The 27,317-nt window shown below is 48.9% G+C and overlaps 1 protein-coding gene across 3 annotated transcripts in view; it reads left to right on the forward strand.

The window, feature by feature from the left end:
* Positions 1 to 12,691: 12,691 nt before the first annotated feature.
* The window catches only part of LOC132403290 (dapper homolog 2-like), a 29,859-nt gene continuing 15,233 nt past the window's right edge, over positions 12,692 to 27,317 (forward strand). Inside the window, exons 1-3 of one of the 3 annotated variants that reach the window (XM_059986733.1) lie at positions 23,987 to 24,168; positions 24,368 to 24,500; positions 25,396 to 25,490. In XM_059986733.1, coding sequence (XP_059842716.1) covers positions 25,463 to 25,490 — 28 coding nt within the window. In that variant the 5' untranslated portion in view covers positions 23,987 to 24,168; positions 24,368 to 24,500; positions 25,396 to 25,462. Of the gene's footprint in view, positions 13,080 to 23,986; positions 24,169 to 24,367; positions 24,501 to 25,395; positions 25,501 to 27,317 lie in introns of those variants that run through there. The other 2 variants (XM_059986732.1, XM_059986734.1) reach the window with 2 other exon arrangements.

Here is a 27,317-nt window from a genome sequence, read left to right on the forward strand (position 1 = left end):
CCCACCATCCAAGCAGGTACGCGTTAGTGTTAGTGACCCGCAGCGACACCGCGGGCTGCACAGTTAGTGACCTGTGGCCGGCCGGTGTACACCCGCAGCGACACCGCGGGCTGCACGGTTAGTGACCCGCAGCGACACCGCGGGCTGCACAGTTAGTGACCTGCGGCCGGCCGGTGTACACCCGTAGCGACACCGCGGGCTGCACAGTTAGTGACCTGCGGCCGGCCGGTGTACACCCGCAGCGACACCGCGGGCTGCACGGTTAGTGACCCGCAGCGACACCGCGGGCTGCACAGTTAGTGACCTGTGGCCGGCCGGTGTACACCCGCAGCGACACCGCGGGCTGCACAGTTAGTGACCCGCAGCGACACCGCGGGCTGCACAGTTAGTGACCCGCAGCGACACCGCGGGCTGCACAGTTAGTGACCCGCAGCGACACCGCGGGCTGCACAGTTAGTGACCCGCAGCGACACCGCGGGCTGCACAGTTAGTGACCTGCGGCCGGCCGGTGTACACCCGCAGCGACACCGCGGGCTGCACAGTTAGTGACCTGCGGCCGGCCGGTGTACACCCGCAGCGACACCGCGGGCTGCACAGTTAGTGACCTGCGGCCGGCCGGTGTACACCCGCAGCGACACCGCGGGCTGCACAGTTAGTGACCGGCGGCCGGCCGGTGTACACCCGCAGCGACACCGCGGGCTGCACAGTTAGTGACCTGCGGCCGGCCGGTGTACACCCGCAGCGACACCGCGGGCTGCACAGTTAGTGACCCGCGGCCGGCCGGTGTACACCCGCAGCGACACCGCGGGCTGCACAGTTAGTGACCCGCGGCCGGCCGGTGTACACCCGCAGCGACACCGCGGGCTGCACAGTTAGTGACCTGCGGCCGGCCGGTGTACACCCGCAGCGACACCGCGGGCTGCACAGTTAGTGACCCGCAGCCGGCCGGTGTACACCCGCAGCGACACCGCGGGCTGCACAGTTAGTGACCCGCAGCGACACCGCGGGCTGCACAGTTAGTGACCCGCAGCGACACCGCGGGCTGCACGGTTAGTGACCTGCGGCCGGCCGGTGTACACCCGCAGCGACACCGCGGGCTGCACAGTTAGTGACCGGCGGCCGGCCGGTGTACACCCGCAGCGACACCGCGGGCTGCACAGTTAGTGACCGGCGGCCGGCCGGTGTACACCCGCAGCGACACCGCGGGCTGCACAGTTAGTGACCCGCAGCGACACCGCGGGCTGCACAGTTAGTGACCTGCGGCCGGCCGGTGTACACCCGCAGCGACACCGCGGGCTGCACAGTTAGTGACCCGCGGCCGGCCGGTGTACACCCGCAGCGACACCGCGGGCTGCACAGTTAGTGACCTGCGGCCGGCCGGTGTACACCCGCAGCGACACCGCGGGCTGCACAGTTAGTGACCCGCGGCCGGCCGGTGTACACCCGGCGCTGGAAACGCAGCCCTCGCTGATCTGATTTGATGCAAACAAGACATTTCACTGCAGGTTTCAATGTACACACGAGAGAAATAAAGCCTATCTTTCTGTTTCTCTGAAACCAACCACACTTGTTACCCCTCAACTATCAGGCCCCTGAGCAAAAGGGGTAACTACACTGACTTGTCCATCCATTGAGATGTTCCCGCAGCCAATGGTCTCACTTTAAGGTCTCTTTATCTCACTGTTATCTCATATTCTCGTTATTTATTGCTATTTATTTATATTTGCATTTGCTCAGTTTGTTGTCTTCTGCACTCTGGCTGACCTTTCATCGATCCTGTTATAGTTACTAGTCTATAGATTTGCTGAGTATGCCACTGGAGGATGAATCTCAGGGTTGTAAATGGTGACATATCTATGAAAATAAAATTTACTTTCAACTTTGAACTATGAATGCTTCCCGAACACTAATTTTTCCTTCTTTTTGTTTGCGTTATATACTTATTTCCAAATTGACGGCATGGTGTTTTGACTTCACGCATTACTGATGCTGCTAATTTCACGTCATATGGATCAGTGATAGTAAACCGGATCTGACCTGGAGTACTGGGCACAGTTCTGCTCACCCAGCTGTAGGAAGACGGTCAGCGAGCTGGAAAAGGGAACGGGAAGATCCAGGGTGATGTTACTGGGAATGGATAAGGAAAGTCTCCATCCGCTGGGGCTTTTTCATGCACAGGAGGCAGAGAGGGCAACCTTATGAAAGTTTATAAAATAATAAGAGGCATCTGTGGTGGATAGTCAGGGACTTTTCCCCAGGAAAGTGGAATCCAAAACTACAGGGCATAGGTTTAAGGTGAAGGGTCTTGACCGGAAACAGCAATTGTCCGTTTTCCTCCCAGGTGCTGCCCGATCCTCCAGCATATGCCATGGGGGCATCTTGGCCGGAACTCATGAGATGGCCAAAGGGCGTGTTTCCATAGCGGATGACTCTGTGACTTTAAGATCAGAGGGGCAGGTTTAAGGGAGATGTGTGGGACAAATCTTTTTACGCCATGAGCAGGGAGTGACTGGAACGAGCTCCATGGGGTACCAGTGGAAATAAATGCAACTGCGGAGGGTAAGAAACATATCATCAGGCATATTGACAGAAGGGATTAGACGATAAGGCACAGGAGCAGGATTCGGCCATTTGGCCCATCGAATCTGCTGCACCTTTTCAGCCTACAGGCATAGGCAGTCGTCCCAGCATACCGACTGCTGAAGAGCAGGGAGAAACAGGTCGAGGGCCATCGCTGTATGGACTACTGAGGCAGGCTCTATATCCAGGAACGGATTGATCGCGGAGGCCAGCACAGATGGAGAGGACACAGACCTTGAGGAATATGCCTCATCCGTCATTGGCTACCTCAAGATTAGCCATCTCAAACCTTCGGCTGAAGCCCCGGCAGAACGTGGAGATGTGCTCCTGTCTGAAAAACAGGGATGCTGCCATCACGTCCAGCAGTAGAACAGCTCAGACAGCAGCCAACAACAAGCAGTAGGAGGGCAGAGACGCACGAAATATTCAGCCACGCCTATCTATTAACAGTCCCCAGAGTACGTGGCCGGGCACCAAGCATTGACTGTACCAGAAGCTCGCCCTTCCCTGATGCTCTAAACTACTTGTAAGCTTGATTCGAGGGGTGAACACAACACCGGCCATGAAAGCTACCCCCCCCCGCTCCCCCCGTCCCAGGTGAGCTGCCCCTGTCTGTAACAGCAGAGGATGTGAGAAGGACTCTGCAGAGAGCCAGCCCCTAACCCTAACCCCCCACCCCGTCCCAGGTGAGCTGCCCCTGTCTGTAACAGCAGAGGATGTGAGAAGGACTCTGCAGAGAGCCAGCCCCTAACCCTAACCCCCCACCCCGTCCCAGGTGAGCTGCCCCTGTCTGTAACAGCAGAGGATGTGAGAAGGACTCTGCAGAGAGCCAGCCCCTAACCCTAACCCCCCACCCCGTCCCAGGTGAGCTGCCCCTGTCTGTAACAGCAGAGGATGTGAGAAGGATTCTGCAGAGAGCCAGCCCCTAACCCTAACCCCCCACCCCGTCCCAGGTGAGCTGCCCCTGTCTGTAACAGCAGAGGATGTGAGAAGGACTCTGCAGAGAGCCAGCCCCTAAACCTAACCCCCCACCCCGTCCCAGGTGAGCAGCCCCTGTCTGTAACAGCAGAGGATGTGAGAAGGACTCTGCAGAGAGCCAGCCCCTAACCCTAACCTCCCCGGGGTGTCCCAGGTGAGCAGCCCCTGTCTGTAACAGCAGAGGATGTGAGAAGGACTCTGCAGAGAGCCAGCCCCTAACCCTAACCCCCCACCCCGTCCCAGGTGAGCTGCCCCTGTCTGTAACAGCAGAGGATGTGAGAAGGACTCTGCAGAGAGCCAGCCCCTAACCCTAACCCCCCACCCCGTCCCAGGTGAGCTGCCCCTGTCTGTAACAGCAGAGGATGTGAGAAGGACTCTGCAGAGAGCCAGCCCCTAACCCTAACCCCCCACCCCGTCCCAGGTGAGCTGCCCCTGTCTGTAACAGCAGAGGATGTGAGAAAGACTCTGCAGAGAGCCAGCCCCTAACCCTAACCTCCCCGGGGTGTCCCAGGTGAGCTGCCCCTGTCTGTAACAGCAGAGGATGTGAGAAGGACTCTGCAGAGAGCCAGCCCCTAACCCTAACCCCCCACCCCGTCCCAGGTGAGCTGCCCCTGTCTGTAACAGCAGAGGATGTGAGAAGGACTCTGCAGAGAGCCAGCCCCTAACCCTAACCCCCCACCCCGTCCCAGGTGAGCTGCCCCTGTCTGTAACAGCAGAGGATGTGAGAAGGTCTCTGGGCCAGACAAACCCCAGTCCGAGTACTCGGGACTGTGAACAGCAGCTCACCAATGTCTTCACGGGCATCCAGGCTGCTGTCCCCAAATCAGCCACCATCATCCCTGTACCAAAGATTCAGAACCAAACAACTACCGTCCAGTGGTACACAGATATCAAAAGCTGCACTCCTGCCGCAATGGACACTTGCCAATACGGATAGACGCACTCTGTTACAGATGCCAGAGCACCTGGAAAACAGAGACTTCAGTCATAGTGCCGTTTCTGGCTTTCAGCAATATTGTCTCCCGGACCACGGTGAACAAACTCCTACTGCTCTGTCTAAAATCCCCACTGTGCAGCTGGGTATTCAGGACCTCAGACGGCCAGGGGGCATCCTCCCTCCCCATCACCCCCAACACCAGTTACCCGCAGGGCTGTGTGCTGAGCTCATAACTGCACGAGTAATCTCGTTGTCAAGTTAGTCGATGGCGCTTCGTCACCAACAACGATGAGACAGCCGGTCTACAGAGAGGAGGTGGAAGAGCTCGAGGCCCACTGCCAGGCAAATAACCCCTTCCTTAGTGTCAACAAGACGAAGGAGATGGTTGTCGACTTGAGGAGGATTTGCCCTAAAAAAAAAACAAAAAAAAAGTTAGTTTGGTTTAGTGTGTGTTTTTTTTTTCTCTTTTTCTATAATTATAATGATCTTTTTCATGGTTAATTACTGAGAATTTGGGAGGTTAGACTCCATTTGCTACTTGGAATATGTGTTTCTGCATGTTAACTGTTACTAATGTACTCCTGATCTCTATGTATTAGTATTAATATTGTTCATTGGGAACTTAATAAAAAGTTTGAAAAAGAAAGAGAATTTGCCTCATTCACACCCTCCCTCTATATGGGTGGTACAGGAGCAGCAAGTTTCCGACTACTGGGAGTGCACAGCAGATACATCTTCACTGTGGGCGCCACCGTAGGGTAGTGCTCAGCGCGATACTGGTACAGGTCTGGCCATCAGAGTTCAATTCCAGTGCTGTACAGCCTCCCCCATGGAATGTGTGAGATTACTGAGCAGACCAAAGACATACCGATAGATGTAAATTCTCCCGCAGTTAGGTCAAGGTAACATTGCAGGTTGTCAGGGGTTGCTGGGATGGCGTGGGTCGACAGACCAGAAGGCCTACTCCGTGCCATATCGCTAAATAAATAATTCTCCTGGTCCCAGAACGCAATGCCTCTGCTTTCTGAGGAGGCTGAAGAGAGTTGGATTCTGCACATCTATGCTCACTTCATTCTACAGTCTGCACATCTCTGCTCACATCATTCTACAGTCTGCACATCGACGCTCACATCATTCTACAGTCGGCACATCTCTGCTCACATCATTCTACAGTCTGCACATCTCTGCTCACATCATTCTACAGTCAACACATCTCTGCTCACATCATTCTACAGTCAACACATCTCTGCTCACATCATTCTACAGTCTGCACATCTCTGCTCACATCATTCTACAGTCTGCACATCTCTGCTCACATCATTCTACAGTCGGCACATCGATGCTCACATCATTCTACAGTCTGCACATCTCTGCTCACATCATTCTACAGTCTGCACATCTCTGCTCACATCATTCTACAGTCTGCACATCTCTGCTCACATCATTCTACAGTCGGCACATCTCTGCTCACATCATTCTACAGTCTGCACATCTCTGCTCACATCATTCTACAGTCTGCACATCTCTGCTCACATCATTCTACAGTCTGCACATCTCTGCTCACATCATTCTACAGTCTGCACATCTCTGCTCACATCATTCTACAGTCTGCACATCTCTGCTCACATCATTCTACAGTCTGCACATCTCTTCTCACATCATTCTACAGTCTGCACATCTCTGCTCACATCATTCTACAGTCTGCACATCTCTGCTCACATCATTCTACAGTCTGCACATCTCTGCTCACATCATTCTACAGTCTGCACATCTCTGCTCACATCATTCTACAGTCTGCACATCTCTGCTCACATCATTCTACAGTCTGTACATCTCTGCTCACATCATTCTACAGTCGGCACATCGATGCTCACATCATTCTACAGTCTGCACATCTCTGCTCACATCATTCTACAGTCTGCACATCTCTGCTCACATCATTCTACAGTCGGCACATCGATGCTCACATCATTCTACAGTCTGCACATCGATGCTCACATCATTCTACAGTCTGCACATCTCTGCTCACATCATTCTACAGTCTGCACATCTCTGCTCACATCATTCTACAGTCTGCACATCTCTGCTCACATCATTCTACAGTCTGCACATCTCTGCTCACATCATTCTACAGTCTGCACATCTCTGCTCACATCATTCTACAGTCGGCACATCTCTGCTCACATCATTCTACAGTCTGCACATCTCTGCTCACATCATTCAACAGTCAACACATCTCTGCTCACATCATTCTACAGTCTGCACATCTCTGCTCACATCATTCAACAGTCAACACATCTCTGCTCACATCATTCTACAGTCTGCACATCTCTGCTCACATCATTCAACAGTCTGCACATCTCTGCTCACATCATTCTACAGTCTGCACATCTCTGCTCACATCATTCTACAGTCGGCACATCGATGCTCACATCATTCTACAGTCTGCACATCTCTGCTCACGTCATTCTACAGTCTGCACATCTCTGCTCACATCATTCTACAGTCTGCACATCTCTGCTCACATCATTCTACAGTCTGCACATCGACGCTCACATCATTCTACAGTCTGCACATCTCTGCTCACATCATTCTACAGTCGGCACATCTCTGCTCACATCATTCTACAGTCTGCACATCTCTGCTCACATCATTCTACAGTCGGCACATCGACGCTCACATCATTCTACAGTCTGCACATCTCTGCTCACATCATTCTACAGTCTGCACATCGATGCTCACATCATTCTACAGTCGGCACATCTCTGCTCACATCATTCTACAGTCTGCACATCTCTGCTCACATCATTCTACAGTCTGCACATCTCTGCTCACATCATTCTACAGTCGGCACATCTCTGCTCACATCATTCTACAGTCGGCACATCTCTGCTCACATCATTCTACAGTCAACACATCTCTGCTCACATCATTCAACAGTCAACACATCTCTGCTCACATCATTCTACAGTCTGCACATCTCTGCTCACATCATTCTACAGTCTGCACATCTCTGCTCACATCATTCTACAGTCTGCACATCTCTGCTCACATCATTCTACAGTCTGCACATCTCTGCTCACATCATTCTACAGTCTGCACATCTCTGCTCACATCATTCAACAGTCTGCACATCTCTGCTCACATCATTCTACAGTCTGCACATCGATGCTCACATCATTCTACAGTCTGCACATCTCTGCTCACATCATTCTACAGTCTGCACATCTCTGCTCACATCATTCTACAGTCGGCACATCTCTGCTCACATCATTCTACAGTCTGCACATCTCTGCTCACATCATTCTACAGTCTGCACATCTCTGCTCACATCATTCTACAGTCTGTACTTCGACGCTCACATCATTCTACAGTCTGCACATCTCTGCTCACATCATTCTACAGTCTGCACATCTCTGCTCACATCATTCTACAGTCTGCACATCTCTGCTCACATCATTCTACAGTCTGCACATCTCTGCTCACATCATTCTACAGTCTGCACATCTCTGCTCACATCATTCTACAGTCGGCACATCGACGCTCACATCATTCTACAGTCTGCACATCTCTGCTCACATCATTCTACAGTCGGCACATCTCTGCTCACATCATTCTACAGTCTGCACATCTCTGCTCACATCATTCAACAGTCAACACATCTCTGCTCACATCATTCTACAGTCTGCACATCTCTGCTCACATCATTCTACAGTCTGTACATCGACGCTCACATCATTCTACAGTCTGCACATCTCTGCTCACATCATTCTACAGTCTGTACTTCGACGCTCACATCATTCTACAGTCTGCACATCTCTGCTCACATCATTCTACAGTCTGCACATCTCTGCTCACATCATTCTACAGTCTGCACATCTCTGCTCACATCATTCTACAGTCTGCACATCTCTGCTCACATCATTCTACAGTCGGCACATCGACGCTCACATCATTCTACAGTCTGCACATCTCTGCTCACATCATTCTACAGTCGGCACATCTCTGCTCACATCATTCTACAGTCTGCACATCTCTGCTCACATCATTCAACAGTCAACACATCTCTGCTCACATCATTCTACAGTCTGCACATCTCTGCTCACATCATTCTACAGTCTGTACATCGACGCTCACATCATTCTACAGTCGGCACATCTCTGCTCACATCATTCTACAGTCTGCACATCTCTGCTCACATCATTCTACAGTCTGCACATCTCTGCTCACATCATTCAACAGTCAACACATCTCTGCTCACATCATTCTACAGTCTGCACATCTCTGCTCACATCATTCTACAGTCAACACATCTCTGCTCACATCATTCTACAGTCGGCACATCGATGCTCACATCATTCTACAGTCTGCACATCTCTGCTCACATCATTCTACAGTCGGCACATCGATGCTGACATCATTCTACAGTCGGCACATCGACGCTCACATCATTCTACAGTCGGCACATCGACGCTCACATCATTCTACAGTCTGCACATCTCTGCTCACATCATTCTACAGTCTGCACATCTCTGCTCACATCATTCTACAGTCTGTACATCTCTGCTCACATCATTCTACAGTCGGCACATCGACGCTCACATCATTCTACAGTCGGCACATCGACGCTCACATCATTCTACAGTCTGCACATCGATGCTCACATCATTCTACAGTCTGCACATCTCTGCTCACATCATTCTACAGTCTGCACATCTCTGCTCACATCATTCTAGTCTGCACATCTCTGCTCACATCATTCTACAGTCTGCACATCTCTGCTCACATCATTCTACAGTCTGCACATCCCTGCTCACATCATTCTACAGTCTGCACATCTCTGCTCACATCATTCTACAGTCTGCACATCTCTGCTCACATCATTCTACAGTCTGCACATCGATGCTCATATCATTCTACAGTCTGCACATCGATGCTCACATCATTCTACAGACAGCACATCGATGCTCACATCATTCTACAGTCTGCACATCTCTGCTCACATCATTCTACAGTCTGCACATCTCTGCTCACATCATTCTACAGTCTGCACATCTCTGCTCACATCATTCTACAGTCTGCACATCTCTGCTCACATCATTCTACAGTCTGCACATCTCTGCTCACATCATTCTACAGTCGGCACATCGACGCTCACATCATTCTACAGTCTGCACATCTCTGCTCACATCATTCTACAGTCGGCACATCGACGCTCACATCTTTCTACATACTGCACATCTCTGCTCACATCATTCTACAGTCGGCACATCGATGCTCACATCATTCTACAGTCTGCACATCGATGCTCACATCATTCTACAGTCTGCACATCTCTGCTCACATCATTCTACAGTCTGCACATCTCTGCTCACATCATTCTACAGTCGGCACATCGACGCTCACATCATTCTACAGTCTGCACATCTCTGCTCACATCATTCTACAGTCTGCACATCTCTGCTCACATCATTCTACAGTCTGTACATCTCTGCTCACATCATTCTACAGTCTGCACATCTCTGCTCACATCATTCTGCAGTCTGCACATCTCTGCTCACATCATTCTACAGTCTGCACATCTCTGCTCACATCATTCTACAGTCTGCACATCTCTGCTCACATCATTCTGCAGTCTGCACATCTCTGCTCACATCATTCTACAGTCTGCACATCTCTGCTCACATCATTCTGCAGTCTGCACATCTCTGCTCACATCATTCTACAGTCTGCACATCTCTGCTCACATCATTCTACAGTCTGCACATCTCTGCTCACATCATTCTACAGTCTGCACATCTCTGCTCACATCATTCTACAGTCTGCACATCTCTGCTCACATCATTCTACAGTCGGCACATCTCTGCTCACATCATTCTACAGTCTGCACATCTCTGCTCACATCATTCTACAGTCTGCACATCTCTGCTCACATCATTCTACAGTCTGCACATCGATGCTCACATCATTCTACAGTCGGCACATCGATGCTCACATCATTCTACAGTCTGCACATCGATGCTCACATCATTCTACAGTCTGCACATCTCTGCTCACATCATTCTACAGTCTGCACATCTCTGCTCACATCATTCTACAGTCTGCACATCTCTGCTCACATCATTCTACAGTCTGCACATCTCTGCTCACATCATTCTACAGTCTGCACATCTCTGCTCACATCATTCTACAGTCTGTACATCTCTGCTCACATCATTCTACAGTCTGCACATCTCTGCTCACATCATTCTGCAGTCTGCACATCTCTGCTCACATCATTCTACAGTCTGCACATCTCTGCTCACATCATTCTACAGTCTGCACATCTCTGCTCACATCATTCTGCAGTCTGCACATCTCTGCTCACATCATTCTACAGTCTGCACATCTCTGCTCACATCATTCTGCAGTCTGCACATCTCTGCTCACATCATTCTACAGTCTGCACATCTCTGCTCACATCATTCTACAGTCTGCACATCTCTGCTCACATCATTCTACAGTCTGCACATCTCTGCTCACATCATTCTACAGTCGGCACATCGATGCTCACATCATTCTACAGTCTGCACATCTCTGCTCACATCATTCTACAGTCTGCACATCTCTGCTCACATCATTCTACAGTCGGCACATCGATGCTCACATCATTCTACAGTCTGCACATCGATGCTGACATCATTCTACAGTCGGCACATCTCTGCTCACATCATTCTACAGTCTGCACATCGATGCTCACATCATTCTACAGTCGGCACATCGATGCTCACATCATTCTACAGTCTGCACATCGATGCTCACATCATTCTACAGTCTGCACATCTCTGCTCACATCATTCTACAGTCTGCACATCTCTGCTCACATCATTCTACAGTCTGCACATCTCTGCTCACATCATTCTACAGTCTGCACATCTCTGCTCACATCATTCTACAGTCGGCACATCGATGCTCACATCATTCTACAGTCTGCACATCTCTGCTCACATCATTCTACAGTCTGCACATCTCTGCTCACATCATTCTACAGTCTGCACATCTCTGCTCACATCATTCTACAGTCTGCACATCTCTGCTCACATCATTCTACAGTCGGCACATCGATGCTCACATCATTCTACATTCTGCACATCTCTGCTCACATCATTCTGCAGTCTGCACATCTCTGCTCACATCATTCTACAGTCTGCACATCCATGTGGTGGACAGGGGGGCTGTACAACGGGTGCTCAAAACTGCCCAATGTATCACCAGCACCAGCCTACCCACCATCGAAGTACAAAGAACATTTATTATCACAGTAGGTATACTATATACAACACTGAGATTTATCTTCTTACAGACAGTCACAAATCGGAAACCCACAACAACCCATTTTAAAAAAAAGACCATCAAACCATAAATCTGTGTATATAAACTTCCTTATATATTTCTGGTGGTTTTGTTATTATTGTTTTGGTTTTTTTGTACTGTATTGAATCTGAAGTAACAATTACTTTGTTCTTCGGGATACGACATTAAGCAATCGACAGTCTTTTTTTTACCCCTCTCCTGCCTCCTCCCTGTAACCTTTAATGCCCTGTAACAATGCCCTGCATTGTCAGAAGGACGTGGAGAGGGTGCAGAGGGGATTTACCTGAAAAGGACAGCGTGTCCGAAAGTCGGTAGATAGAGCTAGGACGCTTCACTTTGGAGAGACAGAGGAAGAGAGGAGTACATGTTAAAAAGAGGCATAGATGGAGTGGATAGGCAGAGACTTTGTCACAGGGTGACTGGAGGAAAGTTTAGGGGTGCCGGAGAGTGGTGGGTACGCTGAACGCTGAGCCGGGGAACCGCGCTGGAGCTCGATATATTAGCGGGTTTTTAAATAAACTCTTAAATAGGCACATGGTTGATAGAAAATATTGAGGGTTGTGTAGGAGGGAAGGGTTAGATTGATTTTAGAGTAGGGTGAAAGGTCGGCACGACGTCGTGGGCCGAAGGGTCTGTAACTTCCGATGTGACCCATTAAGCTCCGCTTTAAAGTTTCATCTGCATCAGGGTCGGCACAAGGCGGGATGGGCCGAAGCGGCTGACCTTGTTCTGTACAGTTCTGTGTTGGAACTGTTTGCCAACCCAGCTCGGGAGAGCCGAGGCCGATCCCAGCGCCTGATGACGCTGGGGGTGTGAATCCGGCCTCGCCAATTGAGACTGGGAGGGCAGGGACGATTGCAGAGACCGTTTCAAGCAGGTGATCTTCCCCCTCTCACTCTACAGCCAGGACTCTGAAGAGTTAAGTGCATCTTTTTGTTCTCCCGTCTCCAGATCGGCTGAATCGGAGGTCCGCTCCCCACCCCTCCTTCTCTCCGTCGGGATGCTAAACAGAGAGCGCCGGCTCGCCCCTCCGCCTTGGGCCGCCTCGGATCGCGGCAGAGTCGGCGAGAGGCTCCAGGCAGCCGCGGCAGGTCTGCAGGAACTCGAGCTTCTGAAGGAGCGGCAGAGGGAGCTGGTCATGAGGGCGCTGGGGACCGAGGCTGCCCCGGCGCAGGTAGGCGCCGAGGAACAGCGGCTGGAAGCCACCCTCAGCGCCTTGAAGGAACAATTGGTAAGGACCCCTTTTCCAGCTTAAAATGGTCCTCCCACGCAGAGGCGGCTCTGAAAATTCGTATCTAGAGCGGTTCGACGCGTTAGTATTTATATAGGAGTTGCAGGAGTTTACATAAAAGTGCCCTTCAAACGTTTCGCTTTTACTTCATACACCGCGAACAAACTTGTGAGAGATGTTTCTCCATAAAGTTTGTTAAAAGGAGAAGAGCCGGAGCAGTCCATTCGGCCCACAATGATGTAACGAACCAATTAATCTAGTCCTCAAACGGTCAATTAACCTCATCTCTTCCTACGCTACGTACATTTTTCTCACTTTCGTGTGTTTATCCAAAAGTATCTTGAAAATCTTTAACGTGTTTGCCTCTTCCGCCACTTCGGCAGCGCATTCCGCTCTCTGTAAAGTGAAACTCGCCCCTCGCATCTCCTTTAAAATGAGCCCCGCTCATCTTAAATGCAAGCTGCCTGGAATTAGGCGTTTCAACCCCGGGGAAAATAGTCTATCAGATCTCCCCCTCACCCTCCCGTCACTCCGGAGCAACAGCCCTCGTTACAGCACTTCTGTGGCATACAGTTATACAAAGTATATTTGTCTCAATTTCTTGTATATTTAACTCAAATCTTATTGCTAAATGTGTCAACCATACATTGTTAAACGTATACAGCGCCCGTCGAAACTACTTTGATCAGTTTTAAAGACGCTGCCAGCGAATTTTTAACCCCCATTTGCCGAGGTGCTCTGATAGCTCCCAGACCGAGCAGACCCGCGCACTTCAAAGTGACCACGGCTTCAACAGGGGTTTTGCCCGCGGAGAGGTTGAAAAGTGCTAACACAATGCAAGTCTTTCTATCGTTTAATGTCTGTCCAGGAACTTTAACCCTTTCACCTCTGTGTTTCTGCGTTATATGCTCGGAAGGTACTGGTGATAAAAGTGAATTTCGCGTCTGATTCAGGATGGGAATTTCAGTGTTTGAATGCAATAATTAAGGGGAGCATGAGGGGTATTCCTCCATCAGAGAGTGTGTGGAACGAGCTGCCAGCACTAGCGATGGACACGGGGTAACATTTAAGAGGAATTTGGACAGGCACATGGATGCAGGTCGATGGGACCAGGAAAAATAACAGTTCAGCACGGACTAAGATGGGCTGAAAGGCCTGTTTTGCGCTGTACTATCCTGTGGCTCTATACCTCAGACTGGAGTGCCAGGATTTATAAAAACTCGCATGACATCCGCAGATTATCGATTAGTCACTTTTGTGTGTCGGAATCTCACCATAAGGCATAGGAGCAGAAATAAGCCATTCGGTCCATCGACTCTCTGCTATTCCATCATTTATTATCCCTTCTCCCCGTGACGCCCTGACTAATTAAGAACCTATCGACACGAGTGAATCTGCAGATGCTGGAGATAAATAAAAACACAAAATGCTGGCAGAACTCAGCAGGCCAGACAGCATCTATGGGAGGAGGTAGTGACGACGTTTCGGGCCGAAACCCTTCATCGATGCTGTCTGGTCTGCTGAGTTCCGTCAGCATTTTGTGTTTTTAAGAACCTGTCGACGTTGGCTTTAAAATATAGCCAATGACGACCTCCACGGCCATCTCTGGCAGTGAATCCCACCTTTCCGGCTGTTCTGAAGTGATTTCTCTTCACTCTTCCCTTGGTAGTGAACACGTTCACGAGATTAAAAGTTTTAACGTACAAAACGCCTTAAGTTTAGTAGCTCTCGGTCACTCGGCGATTGAATAGTCTGGCGAGACTCAATCCACATCCGCGCTAACGCACCCAACCCGTCAACAGTTCATTAGCTGGGTGTGAATGCTCGGCGGGTCGCCCCGACCCGTCTGTCTCCTTGTTCCGCATGAGATCACGGAAACCTATGGAATAAAGGCCTAGTTAGAGTGCAGGAGTCTAGGAGCAGAGGTACATTCATTTATAACAGATGAGAAATTCCTTCAGCCAGAGGTGAATCTGTGGAATTCATTGCCAAAGGCGGCTGTTGGAGGCCGAGTCAATGGATATGTTTTAAGCAGAGGCTGCTCGGTTCTGGCGTCAAAGGTTGCAGGAGAATTGGACGAGGGAGATAATAAATCGACCAGGATGGAATGCTGCAGTGGACTCGATGGGCCGTGTAGCCTAATTCTACCCCCGTGTCATGTCTCATGTTCATCCTCCGCAAATGCGCATTCCACCGGCCCCCATCCCCTCCCTCAGCCTTCTCACTGAGGTTTCCCCAGTAAATGCCAACACTTCCTTGAGAGATGCTTCTTATGTGGCTCTCCTCCAGTCCCCCGCTAAAGAGAATCACTGTCAGCTGTATTGTCACCGCGGCAGGTCGCGAAATTTGTTTTGTAGTAGAACAGTGCGCTACAGAAAATAAATCACCATAAATTACATCAAATAAATTAAAAGCATAAAGTAGGTGTACAGAGTGTGAAGGGGAAAGGCCTGCCAGTGTTCACTGTCCGTTCAGAAGCCTGATGGCACATGGGAAGAAGCTGTTCCTAAAATGTTGAGTGTGGGTCTTTTGGGCTCTTGTACCTTCTCCCCTTTGGTAGGAATGGATAAAGGAGGTGTCCCAAAAGATAGATGCCATCTTTTATGGCCTTGATGGCCGGAAGGGTGGTGCCTGAGATGGAGCCCCATGCCAGAGGGCGATGGTTCTCTGTGGTACACCTGTATCCTCTGGTCACATACCTCATCTCCTCAAACCCCTCACGAGGTACAGCTGTTTCCACAACGATTGTTGGGCCCAGGGTTGAGCCTGGCTTGTAGGTGCAAACTTCCTAAGGGACATCAAACTTATCCCTCCATTCAATAGCAACTACTCTCGTCTCCTGATCTGTGCCAGTTTTCCTTCAGCCTCCACTCCAGGATCTTTCAAAGTAAAGACTGTTTGTCCCTTTCTTACACAGGAACAGGCCCTTCAGCCCACGACTTTGTACTGACCCACCTAAAAAAAAAACAAAAACTAATCCCTTGTACACAATGTCCATATCCTTCCATCGCGAGTAGGGATATTCATGAGCCTATCTAAAAGTTTCTTAAAAGCGTTTACTACCAAACCAGGCAGCACATTCCAAGCAATTTACCCATCACATCCCCTTTGAACCGGCTCCTCTCACCTTCAGTCAATTCCCTCTGGTATCAGACATTTCTATAAATACCTCCAATAGTATACCCACAGTCATCTAGGGCAGAAGATTTGAGGGGCTCAACAACCTCTGAGAAGTTCCTAAATGGCCCAGTTTTAAATGACTGGCCCCTGATTTTCTAACCATGTGCCCTTGTTGGAGGTTCTCCCACACTGGAAACATCTTGCCATCTAACCTGGTCATACCCCCTAAGGTAGTTGTATGTTTTGATCAGGCATCATGACAGCATAGTTAATGTGGGCCGAAAGGTCTACTCCACTGTCGTACCGATTGATGTTTTAAGCTCCCCCCCCCCCTTTTTCTTTTGAACTCCAAATAATAAAGATTAGGCAGATGGTCACATGGACATTGAAACACACAGTGATATTTGTTGTTTGTGGCGATGACTAACACAGCCTGCAAGTGCCACCATGCTTCCAGCACCAACATAGCAAGGACACAACTCACTAACCTGAACCCGTACGGCTGCCGTACGAACGTGAGAAGAAACTAGGGGACTCAGGGATATCCATGAACATACAGACCAGTTACAGGCAACAGCAGGAGTTGGACCCTGGTTTTATGATCACCCGTCTTGTAAAACATTACATTGCCTTTAAATCCAAATTGCAAATTGGTTGGTCATTTTCATTGTCACATGTACAGAGAGTACAGTGAAAAACTGTACATTCTCTCTTCTCTTGCCCCCTCCATCAAGCAGAAGGTACAAAACCCTGAAAGCATGGCCCACCAGGCTTCTACTCTGAGAATTGAATGTCCCTGTGTATGATAAGATGGACTCTTGACCTTACAATCTACCGCGTTGTGACCTAGCACATTACTGTCTGCTCCGCACTTACTCGTAACGTCACTGTCTTACTTTGCTCCACCTCAATGTACTGTGTAATGAGCCTTCCACTACCTCAGTACATGTGACAATAGTAGACCACTCCCAATTCCATCACCTTCCAATTTCTTGGTGAGGAAGTTCAAAGCAGGCAAATGCTCAGAATCAGGTTTAATATCACTAACACATACTGGGAAATCAGTTGTTTTGCAATAGCATTACAGGGCTATATATATATATAGATAATTACATCTGAAATTTGATAGCAGTGGATAGGAAACTGTTCCTGAAATGTTAAGTGAGTGTCTTCAGACTCCTGTACCTCCCTTGGTGGTATCACTGAGAAGAGGGCGTGTCCTGGGTGATGGGGTCCTTAATGATGGCTGCTGCCTTTTGAAGGGGTCCTGGATGCTGGAGGGACTAGTGCCCACGATGGAGCTGGCTGAGTTTTCAAACCTTGGCAGCTTTTCCGATCCAGGCAGTAATGCAACCAGTTAGAATGAGGTAGGCTGGGAGATCCAATCCCTAATTGCACTGTATGGGACCTGCATCAGCTTCCAAGGGTGGGTATAAAAGATATTGTGACCACCTTGTTAGCGAACCAGGAGTTGTCCAAGTGCGCTCACTGGGGTAAATGTACAAGATGATAAAAGGCATTGATCAACTTTTCCCAGAGCGGAAATGGCTAACAACAGGAGACATAACTTTATGGTGATTGAAGGAAAATACGGGGGCGGGGGTGGTGTCAGTGGCAAATTCTTCCCACAGAGAATGGTGGGTGTGTGGGATGCTGGTCGTGGAGGCAGTTGCATTAGGGACATCTAAAAGGCTCCTGGATAAGCATGTGGATGATAGAAAAGTGGAGGAGGGAAAAGTTAGAGAGTGGATCAAATGGTGGAACAGAGACAGAATAGTAGAGCACAGTACCGTTTAATCTAACCTGACCCTCTCACGTAGCCTTCGAATTTTCCAACATCCATGTTTAAAGATCTTAAAAACTGATGGTGCCTTGTGATTTTTAAAAAAAATTGTAATCAGAATGGGTCACTATGATAGTGTGTTTTTGTTGACACCAGAGTCAAGAATCAAAATCAGGTTCATAATCACATTCTTGTATTGCAGGACATTTGTTTAGTGTTAGCAGTACCTAACAAGACATAAACTTACCAGAAACCACAGAATAAAGAATCTGTGGAAAAGAAAGGAATAGTGAGGTAGTTTAGCCTTTTACTCTAAACCTGTGACCTCTACTTTGGTCTCATTCAAACTGAGGGGAAAAATGCTTGCATGTACTTACCCTACTCATACCTCTTGTAAATAGGCAAACCTCGATTAGATCTCCCCTCATTCTCCTACCCAAGCCTCAACTTCTCCCTGTAAGTTGGGTCCTCAAGTTCATCAACATTAACATCTTCAAGAATCTTCCGTGACAGAACCAAATTTCCTCAAACTCCTAATGAGGTCTAGTGTGCCTATCTTGTGGTTGCATCAATATGCTGGGCCCAGGACGGATCATCTGAGCTGCTGACCTGAACTGTGCCTTCTCCCGACTCCACGTTCAATTCCTCAGTCTTACCGACCTTGAGTGCAAGGTTGTTGCAACACCACTCAGGCAGCTGATTGGTCTCGCTCCTGTACGCCTCCTCGTTGCTGTCCGAGACATCTCACACAAAAATGAGATTCTGAAAATGAATTTTTGTTATGCCGAGCGACTGATTTAAAAATAGGATGGGATGAGAGGGAGCACCCTCTACCATCCACCTCTATTTGTTTTGTCGCTCAGGTGCTCCAGGGAGGGGGTCAGGCCTTGTCTTGGTTCAGCTGGTAGAGCAGCCGACGCACAATATCCGGGGTTCCACTCTGACCTCTGGTGCAGTCTGAGGGGAGTTTGCACATTCTTCCTATGACCGACCGCACGGTTTTCCTTCGCATCGTCAATATTCCTCCCACATCCCAAAGCCTGGGAAATTGGTGGGTGAGTAGGTCACTGTAAGTTGCCCCTAGTGTGGATGGGGAAATTAATGGGGATGTGTGGAGGATAAAATGACATCTGTGTAGGATCAGTGTGCGTAGTTCCCCGAAGGTGGAGTCTCATGTAGATAGGGTGGTGAAGAGGGCTTTTGGAATGCTGGCCTTTATAAATCAGAGCATTGAGTACAGGAGTTGGGATGTAATGTTAAAATTGTACAAGGCATTGGTAAGGTCGAATTTGGATTATTGTGTGCAGTTCTGGTCACTGAATTATAGGAAAGATGTCAACAAAGTAGAGAGAGTACAGAGAAGATTTACTAGAATGTTACCTGGGTTTCGGCACCTGAGATACAGGGAAAGGTTGAACAAGTTACGTCTTTATTCTTTGGAGTGTAGAAGGTTGAGGGGGGACTTGATAGAGGTATTTAAAATGATGAGGGGGATAGAGTTGACATGGATAGGCTTTTTCCATTGAGGGTAGGGGAGATTCAAACAAGAGGACATGAGTTGAGAGTTAGGGGGCAAAAGTTTAGGGGTAACACGAGGGGGAATTTCTTTACTCAGAAAGTGGTAGCTGTGTGGAACGAGCTTCTAGTAGAAGTGGTAGAGGCAGGTTCGGTATTGTCATTTAAAGTAAAATTGGATAGGTATATGGACAGGAAAGGAATGGAGGGTTATGGGCTGAATGCGGGCCAGTGGGACTCGGTGAGAGTAAGCGTTTGGCACAGACTAGAAGGGCTGAGATGGCCTGTTTCCGTGCTGTAATTGTTATATGCTTATACGTAGAACACTCCAGCACAGTACAGGCCCTTCGGCCCAAGATATTGTGCTTACCTGTTAAACCAATCCTCCCATCCACATAGTCCTCCATTTTTCTGTCATCTATGTGCCTATCTAAAAGGTTACTAATTGTCCCTAGTGTAGCTGCCTCTACCACGTCCACGTCCCCTGGCAGGGCATCCCACACACTCACCACTCTCTGTGTCAACAACCCTACCTCTGATATCCTCCTTATACTTTCCTCCAATCTCTTTAAAATTATGCCCCCCCAGGGGAAAAGTCACTGGCTGTCCGCTCATTCTGACACTTGTCATCTTGTACAGCTCTATCAAGTCACTTCTCCTCCTCCACTCCAAAGAGAGAAGCCCTAGCTCTCACAACCTATCCCCATCAGGCATGGTCTGGAATGCAGGCAGTACCCTGGTAAATCTCCTTGGCACTTCCACATCCTTTCTATAACGAATCAATCAGAAGGGAACACAATATTCCAAGAGTGAGCAGATGGCTGGCATTCAGTCTTGATGGGCTGAAGGGCCTCTCCAAGGCTGTGAGAGAGAGAGAGCGCGAGGACCTTTGGTAGTGTAGCCTCTCCTTATTTGGAAGTCATCCAAGTTGGAGGAGGGGTGGAGGGAATGTGTGAAATATTTCAAAGCATCTGGATTTAAGAGATTGTTTTACTGATGGACAGAAAAGATAAGATAAAAATGTTTAGGAAATGGAAATCCTCAGAGAAGAATGGGGCATTGAAGAGGAGGGAAACGTTGACTCTACCTGTTAATTAAAGGTAGACAGCGAACAATTGCCTTCCAGGCAAATCTATCTGACTCACTGTGCCTAACCTGGGCTGACAGGTTCCAGATAACAGAACACTTCCAGGATGAACCAGAACCGTGTTTAATATTGCCAGCATTTGCCGCGGAAAGTTGTTTCACCGCTGCAGTACAGTGCAAGACGTGAAATATCGTATAAATTACTGTAAGAATATAACAAGGTGCACAACGAGAGAGTGAAACGTGAGGTGGTGTTCAGGGATCTAAGAGCCATTCAGAATCTGTTCCTGAAACGTTGAGTGTTCACCTTTAGGCTCCTGTACCTCCCCCCCAGTGATGATATTGAGAATAGGACACGGCCAAATGGCGAGGGTTGTTAGTGACACATGCCACCTTGAGGCACTGCCTTTTGATTGGTGGGCGGCTGGCTGGGTTTACAACCCTTTCCATTTCTACACTGGGGCCTCCATTCTAAACTGTGCTGCCATTGGCCAGAATGCTCTCCATGGTACACACACTTGTAGAAATCGGCACGAGCTCCAAGTCAACTACAGAGGCTGGCCTTTCTCCTTTGTGGTTGCGTCGATGTGTTGGTCCCAGGACAGATTCTCTGAGATGCTGACACTCGGGCTCGGGACCGGGCCCCCTTTTCCCCCTTGGTTTGTTCTCCTGCGTGGACATCTTCTGCCGGGTCAGGGAGGTATTCGCTCGGGGGGCTGGACCCCAAGTTTGTGCATCTACAACCCAAAGCGCTTGCTGGCAGAACTCAGCAGGTCAGGCAGCATCTATAGAGGGAAATGAGCAGTCGACGGTTTGGGCCAAGACCCTTCATCAGGACTGGACAGGAAGGTGGGAGGGGGAGTGCATGTACACTTCTTATTGGGAGGTGCTCAGTGAGTCATCAGTGTTCAGGAGTGTGCCCCCCATCCCACTCTCGGAGACCCTCTCTACCCCTGGTTCTGAGGGACCACGGATACCCCCTGATACTGATCCAACAGAAGCACAGGAGTAGGAGAACTTGGTTATTCCAGTATTTGTCCATAAACTTCCCAAATATTGTGGAAAAACTTGTGGAACTTTTCAAATCTGGTGGTGGTGGGGCTGAATTGCCAGTTAAACAGAGAAGTATTTCTCATTAACAAGTGCTGTTTGTTGTTCTGGTCACCTACCTGAAGGAGAGAGGTCAATAAGGTTGAGGCTTGCAGACAAAATTCACAAAGATGTTGAGCACCTGAGTTACAGGGAAAGGTTGACTGGGTCAGGACTTTACTCCTTGACGTGTGGAAGAATGAGAGGAGACTTCATGGGAGGTAAACACAATTCTGAAGGGTACAGAGTGAATATCAGCAGGCATTCTCAGCTGAGGTGGGGTGAGACTAGAAGTAGATTTGAAGGGTGAAATGTTTAAGGGGAACCAGAGGGAGATCTCCTTCACTCAGAGAGTTGTGGAACAAGCTGCCGCCGGACGTGGGTTCGATTCCAACATTAAAGAGAAGTTTGTAAAGGTGGGAGGGTTCGGGGGCCTCCTCCCATTTGATAGAAACACAATGGTGAGGGTGCTTTAAGACCGACGCTGGCACTGCCTTTTGTTCTTAGTGGGAGGCCTGTGCCCATGGTGGAGCTGAATGGGTCTCTATCCTTCCAGAACTCTTCCAGATCCTGTGCGTTGGCACCTGTATTCCAGACGGCGATGCAGCCAGCTCTCCGCTGTACATTTTGCTGGACTCTTTCCACAAACCTCCTTAAGCTAATTAGACTGTTTGACTGAAGAGCTGGCAGATGCTGGTGATATGAAACTTGGAGTGCACCATCAAGTTGGGCCAAATGGCCTGTTTCCATGCTGTGTAACTCTATGACTTGATGTCATGGAAACGTTTGACCGTTGTCTGCTGTCTATTTGGAGTTTGCACATTTTCCCCATGGCTGCCTGGGTACTGCGGTTTTGTCTGGGGGGGGCTGCCAATCCCTCCCACATGCCAAAGATTCAGTCAAAGCTTTTTCGGTCACGGTGCATTGTCCCCAGTGCGATGCGTGTCTGGAGCTTCATGGGGAATAGGATTGCTTTCATGGCCAGCAGAGAACGATGGGCTGAATTGCCTCATTTTGTATGAAAATATGAAAGTTGTCTTCCCTGTGTTTGTTTACAAATGTGTCTTGTTGCTTCATTTCCTAATTTTTACACCCTAACTTTTCTCTTTCTTCCTCTTTCACTCCATCCTCCCTCTCACTCACCCCCTTCACTTTCCCTCCATCTCTCCCCCTTCCCTGTCCCTCCCTCTCTCCCTTTGCTCTTCATTGGGCTTCCCCTTTTCTTTGCCTCCTCTCTGCCTCCTCCACTCTATCCCCTCGCACCTGCCCTCTCTCCCCCTCTCCACCCCACCCCACCCCCTTTCTGAAGCTGTAATTGGAGGAAGCTGAATCCTCTCCTCAGGTAATCATGATTAATGCCTTTGTTTTTCTGGAAATGGTTGAAATGAGATCGTAGTGATGTTCTAAATTATCGATGACCGTTGTATATCTTCAGGACAGTTTCTGTGACCCAGAGCCATTAATCAGGACCGTCTAGACTGGGACGCTCTGGCAGTGCATTACTCAGTTCCCAGAGTGGACTGGGGTCATTGGAAAACTATAAACAAGACATGTGAGGATAAATCACTTCACAGTCTGTCATTCTAAGGGGTAACTCCATCTCTTGTTTTCCATCTCATTGAGTAGTTTCATCTGGGGAAAGAGATTGATAACAGTTAATATTTCTGAAACAATAATCTCCCTTGACTACAGTGAGACCACTCATTCATTCACAACAAGGAAGGTGGGTATTCAGTAACCGGTCTGCTTCAAGCTGCACCCTTTAAATTCTTGTTTGCAAACTGCCAGAGAAAGAGTGGTCAAGAAAAGCTTTATTGTCACGTGCGCGAGTTCGGTGAGGTGAAAGAAGATGACAAGCTGCTTGCAGTGTTACAGGCAAGGAGGACTTTCATTGACACGAGATGGTGGAAATGTTGGAATTGTATCTGTACCAGTAAGACCATAAGACAGAGCAGAATTAGGCCATTCGGCCCATTGAGTCTGCTCTGTCATTCCATCATGGCTGTTTGGCTATTCCTCTCAACCCCGTTCTCCTGCCTTCTCACTGTGACACCCCGATTAATCGAGAACCTGTCAACCTTTGCTTTAAATACGCTCAGTGATTAGGCCTGCACAGCCAGCCCACGGGTTCATCACCCTATGTACTAATGCGTCTGATGATAAACTTGATTACCCAACCCTTGAGCCTGCTCTTTCGCTTCCAGAGATCGTTGTGATCTCCACGGACCCTTCGCCGGGTTACAACACGATCTCACGTGTAAAATAAGCACTTGACCTTGAACTTGTTGCCGCTGGGTGAGGAGCTCTGGACTTTAACCTGGGTGGTCCCCCTTGAGCAGCCCCGGTTCTCAAATTTGCAGGAAGCGCAGCGCGGCGGCCATTAGTGGAACGCTATTACAGCGCTGCCAGCAACCCGCTTTCGATCCCAGCGGCTGTCCGTAATCTCCCTGTGGCCATGTGTGTTTCCTCCTGGGACTACGGCCCAAGCAATTCCCGGTTAGTAGGCTAGTTGGTCACGTAAACGGCAGGCTCATTAGCTGGAAGGGCCTGTTCCCGTGCAAGTAGCTGCCCAAAAGAAAGATGAGAGATATTTATAAAACTTTTTATTTCCTAGCAGAATACGAAGCTATGAATCTCGTTAACTTGCATTTGTGTGTTTTTTTTCCCTAGTAACCAGTCCTCATTTGCTTTCCAGTCACACCTACGAAAACAAGATGTTGGGTTGAAGGTTCACCTGCAGCACCTGGACCGACAAATTAATGAGCTGAAACTGGACGTCAGCAAGGCGTCCTCAGAGCAACTGGAGGCCGACAGCAGGCCAAGTTCAGGTGAGTTTCGTGTAGTGTGAATAAGGGGTTCGGGGTTCCTGTATTGTGCTATTCTGTACTCTAGTGGTCGCTAATCTTTTTAAGCCCAAGATCCCCTACCTCGGCCTTAGTGAAAGGCGAGATCGACCTACTAAATCGTTTAGACACACGCATACGTACCGGGCAGAAGGAGCCCCACAACCCTGGAAACAACCTCACTTTACAAACAGCTTTCCGTAGTGGGAGTATTGCTATATTACCATTATAGACAATTGGTGCAGGAGTAGGCCGTTCGGCCCTTCTAGCCAGCACAGCCATTCACTGTGATCATGGCTGATCATACACAATCAGTACCCCGTTCCTGCCCTCTCCCCATATCCCTTGACCCCGCTGTCTGTACGAGCTCTATCTAACTCTCTCTTGAATGCATCCAGTGACTTGGCCTCCACTGCCTTCTGGGGCAGAGCATTCCACATATCCACCACTCTCTGGGTGAAAAAGTTTTTCCGCATCTCTGTTCTAAATGGCCTACCCCTTATTCCTAAACTGTGGCCTCTAGTTCTGGACTCACCCATCAGTGGGAACATGCTTCCTGCCTCCAGCGTGTCCAATCCCTTAATAATCTTATGTTTCAATCAGATCCCCTCTCATCCTCATTGGTATTAACTTATCTTTATAATGCTCACATTACAACACCTTTAATTCAATGTTTCATTATTTAATTTTATTTCAACATGAAACATAAGTGAATGAAAATTGACTGTTGCACTCAGTGTGATGACTGGGGCTGAATACTTTCTGCTAGTTCTCTGAAATTTGGCTCATAACTACAGACAGCCAGTCTGAGACGGTCTGTGAGGTGTCTGTCAGTAAGACAGCTCCTGTACTTAGATTTAATAATTTTCATCTGTTTCAGCACAGCACCCTTGCAAACCTCCTGACAGACTGAATATTTGAATGGACAGTTTCCCTTGTTGGACTGAATGTTGAATCTGCCACGTATTTCGGGTGGTTTGTATTGGTAAACTTACTGAGACACTAATCTAAGTTTCAGGGGTACGCAAGTGAATGACACCACTGGTTTTTGTTTCCCCAGTTATCTTACATTTGAGGAATGTTTGAATTTAAAGGGGGAGAAGTGAGCATTTTAACGATAAGTTAATACCAATGAGGATAATGGTAATATAACAATACTCCCGCTGCAGAAAGCTGTTTGGAGGGAGAAGTTCTTTCCGGCTTGCAGGGTTTTGCTTCCGGTCTTTGCTGCCCAGTGTGCATTTTTTATTTTTTTTCTGGATCTACTGGGAAAGTCTCAAAGATCGACCGGTTGGTGACCATTACTAAACTCAGCGGTCACTTTATTAGGTAAACCTGCTCGTCAATGTGAATATCTGGTCAGCCGATCATGTGGCAGCAACTCAATGCACAAAACCATGCAGACATGGTCAAGAGATTCAGCTCTGGTTCAGACCAAACATCAGAATGGGGAAGAAATATGATCTAAGTGACTTTGACCGTGGAATGGTTCTTGATGCCAGATGGGGTAGTTTGAGTATCTCAGAAACTGCTAATCTCCTGGGATTTTCACGCACAACAGTCTCTAGAGTTTACAGAGAATGGTGTGAAAAACAAAAGAAAACGTCCAGTGAGTGGCAGTTCTGTGGGTGAAAACGCCTGGTTAATGAGGGAGGTCAGAGGAGAATGGCCAGACTGGTTCTGTGGGTGAAAACGCCTGGTTAATGAGAGAGGTCAGAGGAGAATGGCCAGGCTGGTTCTGTGGGTGAAAACCCCTGGTTAATGAGGGAGGTCAGAGGAGAATGGCCAGACTGGTTCTGTGGGTGAAAACGCCTGGTTAATGAGGGAGGTCAGAGGATAATGGCCAGACTGGTTCTGTGGGTGAAAACGCCTGGTTAATGAGGGAGGTCTGAGGAGAATGACCAGACTGGTTCTGTGGGTGAAAACGCCTGGTTAATGAGGAAGGTCAGAGGAGAATGGCCTGACTGGTTCTGTGGCTGAAAACGCCTGGTTAATGAGGGAGGTCAGAGGAGAATGGCCAGACTGGTTCTGTGGGTGAAAACGCCTGGTTAATGAGGGAGGTCAGAGGAGAATGGCCAGACTGGTTCTGTGGGTGAAAACGCCTGGTTAATGAGGGAGGTCAGAGGAGAATGGCCAGACTGGTTCTGTGGGTGAAAACGCCTGGTTAATGAGGGAGGTCAGAGGAGAATGGCCAGACTGGTTCTGTGGGTGAAAACGCCTGGTTAATGAGGGAGGTCAGAGGAGAATGGCCAGACTGGTTCTGTGGGTGGAAATGCCTGGTTAATGAGGGAGGTCAGAGGAGAATGGCCAGACTGGTTCTGTGGGTGAAAACGCCTCGTTAATGAGGGAGGTCAGAGGAGAATGGCCAGACTGGTTCTGTGGGTGGAAACACCTGGTTAATGAGGGAGGTCAGAGGAGAATGGCCAGACTGGTTCTGTGGCTGAAAACGCCTGGTTAATGAGGGAGGTCAGAGGAGAATGGCCAGACTGGTTCTGTGGGTGAAAACGCCTGGTTAATGAGGAAGGTCAGAGGAGAATGGCCAGACTGGTACTGTGGGTGAAAACGCCTGGTTAATGAGAGAGGTCAGAGGAGAATGGCCAGACTGGTTCTGTGGGTGAAAACGCCTCGTTAATGAGGGAGGTCAGAGGAGAATGGCCAGACTGGTTCTGTGGGTGAAAACGCCTCGTTAATGAGGGAGGTCAGAGGAGAATGGCCAGACTGGTTCTGTGGGTGAAAACGCCTGGTTAATGAGAGAGGTCGGAGGAGAATGGCCAGACTGGATCTGTGGGCGGAAATGCCTGG

Source organism: Hypanus sabinus, chromosome 12 (genome assembly GCF_030144855.1).
Source record: "Hypanus sabinus isolate sHypSab1 chromosome 12, sHypSab1.hap1, whole genome shotgun sequence".
Taxonomy (NCBI): domain Eukaryota; kingdom Metazoa; phylum Chordata; class Chondrichthyes; order Myliobatiformes; family Dasyatidae; genus Hypanus; species Hypanus sabinus.